Source organism: Physella acuta, unplaced genomic scaffold (assembly GCF_028476545.2).
Source record: "Physella acuta isolate Inbredline_101_S28 unplaced genomic scaffold, ASM2847654v3 ptg001245l, whole genome shotgun sequence".
In the NCBI taxonomy this organism is placed as follows: Eukaryota; Metazoa; Mollusca; class Gastropoda; family Physidae; genus Physella; species Physella acuta.
This window is the reverse complement of record NW_026732761.1, coordinates 72021-85894: the sequence shown is the minus strand read 5'-3', so window position 1 is coordinate 85894 and position 13874 is coordinate 72021. Positions and strand designations below refer to the sequence as shown.

Genomic DNA, 13874 nt, shown 5'->3' with positions numbered 1-13874 from the left:
GTACATGTTGGAAGCTAGAAATAAATAGAAATATGATTTTGTTCGTTTTTTTCGGACTCTCCAAAAATAGTGGATGTATTTGACGTTAATTTTCAGTAATTAAACACAATTTTTAAATAAACCGGAAGTGATCTCCCCTCAAGTTTCTCGAATATTCTTATATGAAACAACAGGGTATGGCAACTCGGGATATAGACAATATTTTTAATCCATTTTTAATTACTTAAACTTTTTAAAATAGAATAAAATCTCTTAGAAAAAAGAATTGCACACCAAGTGAACGCCAAATAAAATGTGCATAATAGTGCGGAATATAATAAGTACTATATAAGTTTACATGCGTTTTTGAGAAATCGGAAATAGCCTAAATTACTACTTCCGGTCAACGGAAATAACTCAAAATTTGACAGAAGCCAGAGAATTAGATCTTTTACTTACATGTGAAAGTTCATTTATCTATCTGAAATAGTACTCAAGTTATAGACTTTTGAAAAATTAGAAGTATAAAAAGTTCCGGTTATAGTAAAATCGCTGAAAAGTTGACTAGTTTCCGTCGATGGAAAAAGTAATTTAAGCTATTTCCGGTTTCCCAAAAAAAAACCGAATAAGAATGTATAAAGTTCTAATATTCTACACTACTATACAGATATTGTTTGCCGTTCAATTGGTGTGTAATTATTTTTTCTACGAGATTCTATTCTATTTTAAAATGTTTAAGTAATTAAAAATGGATTAAAAATATTGTCTATATCCCGAGTTGCCATCCCCTGTTGTTTCATATAAGAATATTCCAGAAAGTTTAGGGGAGAAGAAGTATAGAGAATAAGTAATTAATTGGCGTTTGTGTTTATGTTTGCGTTGCGTTTGTGTTTATGTTATTTCCGTTTGTGTTTGCGTTGCGTTTATGTTTGCGTTTGTTTTGGTATTTTCTTGTGTGTTTGCGTTACGTTTGTGTTTGTTTTTCCGTTTTTTCCGTCTGTGTTTGCGTGTACGTTATGTTTGAGTTTGTTTTTGTTTTATGTTTAGTTTTGGTTAATTGAGGTTAGGGTTAATTAGAAAGGTAATATATTTCCTTAACCCGGAAAAGCAGGGTATATGTTGCTTAATAAACACAGAAGTCATGGTTCTTTACATATAGGATTTTCACAGAGGCAAGTGCAGAATTGTAACCAACGTGTTTGTAGTCATGTCAGTTTTTACTGAATTTACATTGGCTATTTTTGAGTTATTTCGATGTTGACAAGGTAAATAAATTCCAAGATGGCTGCCATCACCAAGTTAATGAGAGGAAACTTTGGCAATAAAAAAAATATGATTTACTCTTTGAAAAATAACTATATGCTAAATGTTATTGCGTTATGTTTGAAAAGGAGCATTTCGGTACTCATCACCCACACACCAACCTAACCCATATTCTAGGCTAATGTCAAAATTATCTTGTAATGGAAACATTACAGAATGAGAATATTAAGAAAATGAAGATTAAATTTATTTGAACCATGGCTTTCAACAGGCATATACTTTAGAAAATGTCCTGCATTGTTGAGCGACGGCGCTCATCTAAAATTAAACTATTCGTAGGATTTCCATCGTTCATAAAGTATTATACGTTAAGCCCAATTAAGAAAAAAAGCTCATAATCTTTTACTATATTTTGGAGTAATCAGCTAAAAATTTTAAGTGTAGATCTTCAATCTAATTTATTATGTATTTTCAAATTGTGGATCAGTTAAAACCACTACATTTAATATGATATGCACGTTTTTCAGCCTTTTTACTTTCTCGTATATACGAGGTATAGAGAAACTCTTGTAATCGTGCAAAAATAAAAAAATCGAGATTTTTGTAAACCTCGACTCTTACACCTCCCTGAGTCGGAAAAACATAGTTTTGCAATCTTGTCCGTATGTCTGTGTGTGTGTCTGTGTGTGTAAACACGATAACTTGAGTACTGTTATAGCTAGGTTGATGAAATTTCAAATAGAAGTATTACATTAAAATAGTAGATCCGTATCAACTTTTGAGCGATTTCCGAAAACCGGAAGTGGTACTTTTTCTACTTTGAATTTCTCAAAAGTCTATAACCTGAGTACCATTTCAGATAGATAAATGAAATGTCACATGTAAGTAAAAGATCTAATCCTCTACCTTCTATCAAATTTTGAGTAATTTCCGTTGACCGGAAGTAGTAATTTACGCTATTTTTGATTTCTCAAAAAGCTAATGTAAATTTATAAAGTACTAATAATATTATGCACATTTTTGGCGTTCACTTGATGTGCAATTCTTTTTTCTACGAGATTTTATTCTATTTTAAAAAGTTTAAGTATTTAAAATGGATTAAAAATCATGTCTATATCCCGAGTTCCCATCCCCTGTTTTATATAAGAATATTTGAGAAAGTTTAGGGGAGATCATTCCCGGTTTATTAACTTTGCTCGTATATAAGAAGTATATCTCGACGTTTTACAGTTCTCTGAGTCGGAAAAACATAATTTTACAAGCTTGTCCGTATGTCTGTGTGTGTCTGTGTGTGTGTGTGTGTATCTGTGTGTCTGTAAACACGATAACTTGAGTACCGTTACAGCTAGGTTGATGAAATTTCATATATAAGTATTATATCAAAATCGTAGATCCGTATCAATTTTTCAGCGATCTCCGATAATCGGAAGTGGAATTTTTTCTACTTTCAACTTTTCAAAAGCCTATAATTCGAGTACTTTTTTCAGATTTATAATTGAAATTCTTTGCCATCTTTCAAATTCTGAGTAATTTTCGTTGACCGGAAGTAGTAATTTAGGCTATTTCCGATTCCTCAAAAAATACATGTGAATTTATAAAGTACTAATAATATTCCGCACTATTATACACGGATTGTTTGGCGTTCATTTGGTGCGTAATTATTTTTTCTACGATGATCTATTCTATTTTAAAAAGTTTAAGTATTTAAAAAAACCATGTCTATATCCCGAGTCGCCATCCCCCGTAGTGTTATATAAGAATATTCGAGAAAGTTTAGGGGAGATCACTCCCGGTTTATTAAATTTAAGATCAAAACCTTTAGACTACATTTACCATGTTTGGCACATTATTTCCTTACATTTAGAAAGTTTGATTTTTACTATTCCATAAAAATTAGATCTACTTCCTGCGTAAAAAAAAACACAAGCTGTGGGCTACTCTGTCATAAGTGTAGGCATACATTCTGAACTGTTTTTTTTATTTATACAAAGTAAATAAACGTTTATTAATGTAAATTAAGTTTAAAATCAATCTAGTAGATTTTTTAAACTTGCGGTTGTAATATTTTTGTTTAGTATTTTCCATTATTATATTTTTTCCTGACCTGTAGATTCTATGTAAGAGAACGCAATTTTTGAGTGATTTCTGATCACCAGAATGTGTACTTTCTGTTTCCGGTTTCTAAAATACCAATAACGTAAATACCGTTTTATTAAGTGAACGAAATTACATACGTAAAAAAGGACATATTGACCTAATTCTTTCAAATTGTGATTGATTTACGGAGAACGGAATTAGTTCTTGACGATTTTTTTGATTTCTCAAAAAATATAACTTCTACCAGTGGCGGAACTAGAAAAAAAGGGCCACCCCGCAAAAAATAATTTTGGGCCCCATATATATATATATATATATATATATATATATATATATATATATATATCAGAGGCGTAGCGAGGGGGGGTGCGGACCGCACCGTGTGACACCATTTAGGGGGGTGACACCAAGGCAAAAAATAGTAAAATATATAGAGAAACATTTGAGGGGGGGGGGGTGTGCAAATCGAAAGTTCGGTGGGGGGTGGGGTGCAAATCGTAAATTTGTCCCCGGGAAGAGTCGCTACGCCTCTGAGGGGGTGACACCATTAAGTGCCGCACCGGGTGACACCCGATCTCGCTACGCCACTGATATATATATTTCATATATATATATATATATATATATATATATATATATATATTCATATATATATATATATATATATATATATATATATATATATAATATGAACGTAGAATACTCAATACGGGCTTGTTCGAAATTAGAAAAAAAATTAAAATTTCTTAGCTTTTATTTTTATTTAAAACATGATCACAACATGAACAACACATAATTTGTGTGAGTGCTATTAGTCTGGTTTGAAATTCTCTGTTTAAATGTTTGACATAATGCGTCCTGATTGATAAGTCGGTCAAAAAATATGTAGCATGAAAGCTTTGTATGTGTAATGGTTTTTCGCCTTATGTTTATTTTTATGTTTTTTTGTATTTATATTATTAGTTTTTAATACATTTCCTTTTATTCTATGTCATTCTTTATACTTTATGTATTAAAAAAATAATTAAGAGGAGTAGATCTAATTGCTTTTTAATTTGCTTAGTGCAAATCTATTAAAAGTTTCTATTGACTGTTTAAAAAATAAGTCATGGAAGTGGTTTGAACGTTTGCCTATATTTTTTTGTTCCTTTATGAAACAGCGTGTGTTATTTACTGTAGAGTGTAGAACATCACTGCTGTATTAGATCTGTTTTTTTTAAATAGAAAATTATTTTTTAACTATAAAAAATTATTACGGTCGGCTGTGGGCCCCTAAACGAGCTGCCCCCCCCCCCCCCCCCCGGCGGCACTGTACTTCCGCCCCTGACTTCTACTGGACTGGACCGTTTTATTTCAAACCTTCTTTTTCAGGTAAATCCTCCATGAAAATAAATTTTGACATACACAGATACACAGAGGCTTGCGTGCTGTTCTAAGCACAACTAACCAGGTTACATATACTAAACTCCACACACACACAAACCATACCACAAACACATCACACAACTAACACCACAAACTCATCACCCCACTAACACCACAAACACATCACCCAACCAACACCAACACCATACACACATCACCCAACTAACACCACAAACACATCACCCCATTAACACCACAAACACATCACCCCACTAACACCACACACACATCACCCCACAAACACCACAAACACATCACCCCACTAACACCACAAACACATCACCCAACTAACACCACAAACACATCACCCCACTAACACCACACACACATCACCCCACTAACACCACACACACATCACCCCACTAACACCACACACACATCACCCCACAAACACCACAAACACATCACCCCACTAACACCACACACACATCACCCAACTAACACCACAAACACATCACCCCACTAACACCACAAACACATCACCCCACTAACACCACACACACATCACCCCACCAACATCAACACCATACACACATCACCCCACTAACACCACAAACACATCACCCCACTAACACCACACACACATCACCCCACTAACACCACAAACACATCACCCCACTAACACCACACACACATCACCCCACCAACACCAACACCATACACACATCACCCCACTAACACCACAAACACATCACCCCACTAACACCACAAACACATCACCCAACTAACACCACAAACACATCACCCCATTAACACCACAAACACATCACCCCACAAACACCACACACACATCACCCCACTAACACCACACACACATCACCCCACTAACACCACACACACATCACCCCACTAACACCACACACACATCACCCCACCAACACCAACACCATACACACATCACCCCACTAACACCACAAACACATCACCCCACTAACACCACAAACACACCACCCCACTAACACCACAAACACATCACCCCACCAACACCAACACCAACACCATACACACATCACCCCACTAACACCACAAACACATCACCCCACTAACACCACAAACACATCACCCCACTAACACCACAAACACATCACCCCAATAACACCACATACACATCACCCCATTAACACCACAAACACATCACCCCACTAACACCACAAACACATCACCCCACTAACACCACAAACACATCACCCCACTAACACCACAAACACATCACCCCACTAACACCACACGCATCACCCCACAAACACCACAAACACATCACCCCACTAACACCACAAACACATCACCCCACTAACACCACACACACATCACCCCACTAACACCACACACACATCACCCCACTAACACCACAAACACATCACCCCACTAACACCACAAACACATCACCCCACTAACACCACAAACACATCACCCCACTAACACCACACGCATCACCCCACAAACACCACAAACACATCACCCCACTAACACCAACACCATACACACATCACCCCATTAACACCACAAACACATCACCCCACTAACACCACAAACACATCACCCCAAAGATAATTAGTAACATTGAAGTATAATTTTTACCCCCTGCAAGAGAAACATTAACACAAAGAACAGACTAACGACTAGATACACTGTGTTGACGCTACCCACACTCGTTCACACACTTGTTTTCACCCTCGAACACCACTTCCAAGGGGAGGCCACTCTCAGACACTCTCTATCCGCGCCTACACACTTTCGTATAGACATCTAAGTCACGCCTCCCCCCTTAAAAAAGATTTCTCCTTTTTATTTTGTAAATGCGAATCTTTTTACAGCATTTACCTTTTTTGGGGTTATAAAAAATTCATGAAAAAAAAACAATTCATGTCAGAACAACCGTTTGTTTAACAATATAGATTATGACCATAAATGAATATTCTCAATATTTTGACTGTATCAAATATTTCTCCTTATTATATTATTCAATGATTAATTGTTAATAATAATAGTTAATTGTTCAAAATAATGCACTGAAAAAACATTAACCATATAATATTGTGTGCATACTAAATCAACACGGTTTTAAAGAATTTTAAAGATTGTTCTTTCAAAAGCATTTATCATTAATAGCAATTCGTCAGAACAACAGGGTACTTAACACCGGCAGTGGCGGAACTAGAAAAAAAAGGCCCCCCCGCAGAATTTTTTTTGGGCCCCTATATATATATATATATATATATATATATATATATATATATATATATATATATATATATATATATATATATATATATATATATATATATATGGAAAACAAGGGTCGCTCTAATTTTTTTTTTTAATTTTCATCTGGTACACGAATAAATCAGAGGTTTTCCAACACACGAGCTGGCCCCTTTCAGTTTTCCAAGTGAGAAGCACGGACTCTCTAAATCTAGTCCAACACACCAAACTGACGCCGATTTTTGAGGCTTTCATCAAAACGTTATCAACCGTGTGCCCTGTTTTCCAGAAGTTGAATTATATGTTAACAATGTCGGCAGTTCATTTCTTGGATCTTAGGGCGCGGGTTTGTCCACACTACCAACTAGACACGCCAAGGCATGCTGTAAGTCCCTCGGCGACGGCCTAGGTGTCAGGGGAGTCACGGGGCTCTTGGAGCTACCGGTTACATTACTGCACGGGTGATGGGTGCAACCAGGGGCGTAGCGAGGGGGGGGGGCGGGGGTTGCGGACCGCACCGGGTGACACCATTTAGGGGGGTGACACCAAGGCAAAAAATAGCAAAATATATAGAGAAAAACTTGAAGGGGGTGCAAATCGAAAGTTTGAGGGGGGGGGGTGCAAATCGAAAAGTTGAAAGTTTGTCCCCGGGAAGGGTCGCTACGCATCTGGTGGGTGATGACACCATTAAGTGCCGCACCGGGTGACACCCGACCTCGCTACGCCACTGGGTGCAACACATTGTTTCTTCCGGCAGAGCTCCCCCCTCCCCTCCCCCGAAAACAGTCTATCCTGGAAGAAACATTGGTGCGACACCTAATTAGATTTAGTCATCGAGTGTAGTAGCGAGACTTATTCCTAGTGTTGTGGAAACTTTTAAACGACTGTCTGTGGGGGCCAACTTGCTCATATGTGATGCGCTCAGGATGACACTGACGCCGGTTGTATTCAAGTAGTAACCTCATCCGCTTATGCAGGATGACTGGGGCGCTAAATCACACATTTCCGTTAGGAGTCCCCACTCCAATATGTACAAATGTTAGGCCTATGACAGAAACCTTTGCGGGGCTGTACTCAACAGCTTCCCAAGTTTTCATGGCGATTGGGTGAATGATGCAGTAATGCATAATAGACAGAAAAATGTTTTTCACATGTACAACTGTATGTGGCCAGGTCAGGCGTTGGATAACCTTCTGATTTAGGGGAGGGGGGGGGAGGGACTAACAAAAAGCCAGACCCTCACACACCCGCACCTCAATGACGTCATTTATAAATAGTAATTGACTATTAATAGTGTTCAATTAATTCTAAACGTTTTAATTAATTTCTAAATAATTATATAAAAAATAATCTTACCTGCCCTGTTTTGTGAATTAGATGTGCCTAATACTATGAAAGTAAATTAATATCTGTTGACTAGATCTAGTGCTGTCTAGTGTCTGACAAAATGTGCTGAAGTGGTGAATTGTACGGTTAGGAAGTAGTTCATAAACGATACATTTATCTCCTCGATACTTGTGAGGTTGAGAAAGAGGGATGGGATAGGGGTCGGCTCGGGAAAAAAACTTGAAAGAGACAACAAAACGCCTTGATCTATGTACGTCAGCATCGCCCATTGGAAAACTTACTCAGGGGAGATAATTCCAAGTATATGCCTTAAAAGTTTTCTATGATATTTCTTGTAAAAGCATAAACAAGTAAACGTATATAAAACTGAAGTTTCTAGTATTTTTTTTTTATTATTTGTAGGATACAAGATTCAACCACTATCACAAACACATATTAACATTGAAAAATGTACAATGGATTTCGGGTCCCTTTGCAATGCCGCAGAGAAGAACCGCGCATCACGAAAGCCCACTTCATATGTAGCGGCTTTTCGTGCTATGGACTTTGTTGTTTTTTAAAAAGCATTTTACCGGCGACAGCGTGTGTTTGATTGTAGGGAAATAGAACTCGGCCTTGGCGATGGTTAAAAAATACAACTATAAATAACTGTTTTAAATATGTAAAAAAAAAAACTTGTCGACAATTTTTCAGCCCCCTTTTTGGTCCTCATCCCCTGCCCCATCCGCCACAGTACACTTTGGAGGATCGGTCAAACAGTTACGTGTCCTCTATTTAGCTATCAAAGGGGGGGGGGGGGGCAACGAGTCAAAGAAGTCATTCAAATTTGAAGAGCTGCCTATATTTTATACTGCAGTTTGTGTAATGGATTTTATCTTTTGCGGAAGAGCGTGGTATAGTGACTGTTAAATAAAGTAAAGACACTAGTCAGTAGTTGTTCATTTACCTGATGAAAAGGGGCGGAACTACAGTCCGGCCAGACCCCGCAATGCGCGGGGGGGGGGGGGGGGGGGGGGGGGGGGGGCTGGCCGTCTAGGGGCCCACGGCTGACCAAAATTAGTAATTTTTTTTTTATTTTGAATTTAATTTTCGTGCATTTCTGCCTTAATATTTGGTTTGTAAAAGAAAAACACTGTAGCTGCGGTACGATTATCTTTATTTAGGCCGATTCTAGTCGGAATAAGATACGCATGCGATACGCATGCGCAATGGAGAGAAACTACGACTTAGCGGCGATGTTTTCGATGGTACTGCGCATGCGTGTGTTTACAACCGCAGAACCCTAACACCAACCCTAATCCTATCCCTAACCCTAACCCTAGCCCTAATCCTATCCCTAACCCTAATCCTATCCCTAACCCTAGCCCTAATCCTATCCCTAACCCTATCCCTAATCCTACCCCTAACCCTCATTCTAGCCCTAACCCTAGCCATAGGTCACTGCGCATGCGTAGAACTATCTTTTGCCGAAAAATCTTATTCCCTAACCCTAACCCTAGCCCTAATCCTATCCCTAACCCTAATCCTATCCCTAACCCTAGCCCTAATCCTATCCCTAACCCTAACCCTATCCCTAATCCTACCCCTAACCCTCATTCTAGCCCTAACCCTAGCCATAGGTCACTGCGCATGCGCAGAACTATCTTTTGCCGAAAAATCTTATTCCGAGTAGACACTTCGTTAACAAAATGTGCAGAAGTAGTCAGTTTACAGTTCAGTAGTTCGTTAATCTATGCATTACATCTTATTGTAAGAGTAAGGGTGTGGTGAGGGGTAGAGGTGAGGGGTAGGGGTGAGAGGGGGGAGGGGGGGCGGGGAGAGAGTTGGGAAGGTTCATTGGAAGGGGACAAGAAAGCGCCGATAAACATCTACATGTGCCGACTTTTTTCGGTCGTTTAGAAGACCAGGATAGTCGCCGCAACATTTCCCCAGCCCGATTTCTAAGCGTGCCGGCAGTCAAATTTCAGATTCTTCGCTGAAGGGAGATAACTTAAACTTTTACAAGTTTATTGATACCGTTGTTAAAGTAAAAATTAACGCAATTATAAATGTATGAGATCGAAATAAATAATTATATTTTTTGTAGAATTCAGGCCAGTAGTTTAAACACACAATCATAGATATGTATTTTAATAATGTAAACAATATAACAATGTTTTTTTGTTCTCCTAATCGACGCCACTAAAAAGAACTGTAGGCTACGTCTTTGAAGTTGTCTATGTGTCTGGCGGTCTCTCGAGCTATAGTCTGTGCATTTTTCTCAAAGACGTTTGCCGACTATCGTGTTTGTAACTGTAGAAGAAAGATAACTCGACCTCCACCTAATTTTTTTAAAAACATTTTTTTAAAAATAATTTAGCCAGGATTTTTGGGCCCCCAATCGGTCTGGGCCCCCCCCGCATTGCGGGGTCTGGCGGCACTGTAGTTCCGCCCCTGAGACAAGGCATCAGCCACGACATTGTGTAGCCCCTTTATGTGCTTACTGTCCAACTGGTATTCTAGTAAATATAAACTCCACCGGAGTAACCTCTGGTTTTTTGTGCTCATCTTGTTAAGGAATGTCAATGGATTGTGATCCATTAGCACCAGGATGGGTTGAGCAAGACAACTGACACAAAATTCCAATTGCTGCAATGCCAAGATTATGCCCAAACATTTTTTTCCAAACTTGAATAATTGGCTTGGTGCCTATTTAAGTTTCTTCGAGAAATAACAAATCGGATGCTCCACTTCTTCTTCGTCTAACTGGGACAGGACAGTTCCGACACCGGAATCGCTGGCGTCCACAGCTAGTCGGAATTGACGTTTAAAATCTGGGGTTACCAATACCGGAGAGCCAGTTAGCATGGTTTTAATCCTTACAAAGGCTTCCTCGTATTCTGGCGGTTTTTTGTTGAGAAAGTTGGTTAAGGGGGCGGTTATCACTGAAACATTAGCACCGAATTTCCTGTAATATTCTGCCTTCCTCAGAAACCTCATTAACTGCTTTTTATCATTGGGAGGTGAAAAAGCCTGAATAGTCTCTGTCTTAGCTGCAATCGGCTTCACTTGTCCTTGTCCGACGACATGACCTAGATATTCGACTGTGGCGTGGCAAATTTCACTCTTGTTCAAGTCTTTATCGTGTAATTCAAGTCATCGTTCTTGTATTCGACCCCATATGGGCCAAAATATCTGGCTTGTAGTGTCTGACCTGGTATGGGGAGAAACACCAATACCTCATCCCCCCCCCCCCCCGTGAGAACGAGCGGGCTTTCGTCTTCCTATCATACCATGTTTTCATTTTATTCTGTGATTGTTTCAAGTGAGATCGTGCCAGCCGACAGGCCTCACTTAGTTGATTCTTAAATCTAAGGACGTAATCTAGAAGACCTTCGGTTGGGGTCGAAGACATACACATATCCTTAAGTGATTTCAGTGGACCTCGAACCGTATGGTCGAACACCAGTAAATCCCAGATATTCCTGTACCGCCTCTCGGGAAGCAAACAGCAACATGGGAATTCCTTCGTCCCAATCTCTTTTGTGGTGGTAACAATATGTGCGGGATATGTTTTTCAGTGTTTGGTGGAATCGTTCCAGGGTACCTGTGATTCTGAATGATAAGCATTCGACATACACTGTTTCACTCCCAATTGTTTCATCACTTGTTTGAACAATCTGGCGGTAAAATTGATTCCCTGGTCGGACTGCACCTCTCTGGGGAGACCAAACACTGTAAAAAATTTGATTAAAGCTTTCACAATGTTTGGAGTTTTAATTTTCCTGAGAGGAACAGCTTCTGGAAATCTGGTCGCGGCGCACATTATGGTAAACAAGTATTGATGGCCAGATTTGGTCTTGGGTAGTGGTCCTACACAGTCGATGATAGTCCGACTCAAAGGTTCTTCGAAGGCCGGAACCGGATGTAGAAGAGCAGGTGGTATTGTTTGGTTTGGTTTTCCAATTAATTGACACGTGTGGCATGTTCGACAGTATTCGGCCACATCTTTTCTCAATTGAGGCCAAAAGAAATGTGAAGCTATCCTCTGGTAAGTCTTTTTCACTCCTAAATGACCTGAAAGAGGCGTATCATGTGCCGAGGTCAAAATGTCGGTACGACAATTTGATGTAGGACTCTCCACTCTTCGTCTGCCTCAGGGGGGGGGGGGGTCTCCATTTTCTGATGAGCATTCCGTCTTTCAAATAATACACACACGGACCCGGTTCTGTCTCTTCCAACGGAAGGGCATTCTCGCGGAGTTTGGCTATCTCCATATCCTTGGTCAATTAAATATTCTTAAGCTGGTTTGCCCCTTTGTCTTGTCGTTGATAAAAATTGGAGAGGAATGTATCCGCCAATTCTACATCAGTGTCATCTCTTTTTCCAACGGAAATCGGTTCTTGGGATACAAAGTAATTAAAATTAGCTTTTTGGGCACCCTATTAGAATATTTAAAGAGGGGCGATAAAGCATGGAAGTTGTTTGAAGGTTTGCCTATCTTTCACACTGCAGCTCATGTAATTTTTTTGTCTATGCACCGTTGTGTGTTAATTACTTTAGAACAATCACTGCTGTTGTAGATCGTTTTTTAAACTTTTTTTTTTAAAAACCCACTAGTCTATGAAGGAGCAAAAAAAAAATATTATTAATTGAATTAATATTTGTGCTTTAATTAGTTGTATTTTTAGTTATTCTTGTAGCGTAGGAATAGATCCCTCAATTTAATTTTTTTACTGACATTAATCTTTAAGACTGATCGACGCACATTTAATCTTCTGATCGACGCACATCTTCTGAATGGATTCCGAAAGAAGATGGAAACAGCCACAGAAAGAAAGAAGAAGTATAATACCCTTAGCAATGAAGGCAGAAACAGGTAATACTTTCAATATTAGGTAGGCCTACACGTACATTCAAATTTATAGTATATACAAGTTCTAAATTGAGGTAGATTAACTTCACATTTATATTAATACTAGCGTACCCATTCGGCGCGTTGCATCGGGCTTACGCAATATTGTAAACGGATTTCATCAATACGTTTCCAATGGAGTAATTTTTAGATGCGTGACCTTGTTTTCTAAAACGAAGTAATTTAGATTTATAAACAATGCCGACGCTATTTTTCTTGGATCTGAGTTGTTATGGCGTGGCTTTACCCCCGCTAATGCCAGACGCCACAGGGGAACTGTGTGAAAACTCTGAGTCCACGTAAATCACCCTTCGTAATAATTAGTTAGAACACACCTACACGACCGTTTGTGTATCTGGGGCGTCGCCGTGTGCGCTTTCGGTAACCATCGGTTAAACTACTGCAGGGGCGCTGTGTATAGCCCCTAGTACGGCATATCATCGAATTTCTTGTGCCCCTGTCCGGGGTACCGAACGACACACCTGATTTGATTTGTGTGAAAGGCTATAGGATCCCATTGTATCCATTATGATCATCATCCCTGTATGTTGAGCATCAGGGCGCAACCACACTTTTTCATAGTACACTTTTCTGGGCGATTCTTCTAAGTTGTGCCCCATCTGCTTCTGGTTCACTGACAATTGACATTTTTCATGTTTGTTTTGGC

The 13874-nt window shown here is 39.1% G+C and overlaps 1 protein-coding gene across 3 annotated transcripts in view; it reads left to right on the top strand.

Annotated features, from left to right (window-relative positions):
- The first annotated feature begins 266 nt into the window (after positions 1-266).
- Positions 267-13874, top strand: part of LOC131957457 (uncharacterized) — a 35995-nt gene continuing 22387 nt past the window's right edge. For 2 of the 3 annotated variants that reach the window (XM_059322285.1, XM_059322282.1), the window contains exons 1-2: positions 267-3232; positions 13047-13171. In XM_059322285.1, coding sequence (XP_059178268.1) covers positions 13093-13171 — 79 coding nt within the window. In that variant the 5' untranslated portion in view covers positions 267-3232; positions 13047-13092. The remainder of the gene's footprint in view (positions 3233-13046; positions 13172-13874) is intronic. The other variant, XM_059322284.1, reaches the window with a different exon arrangement.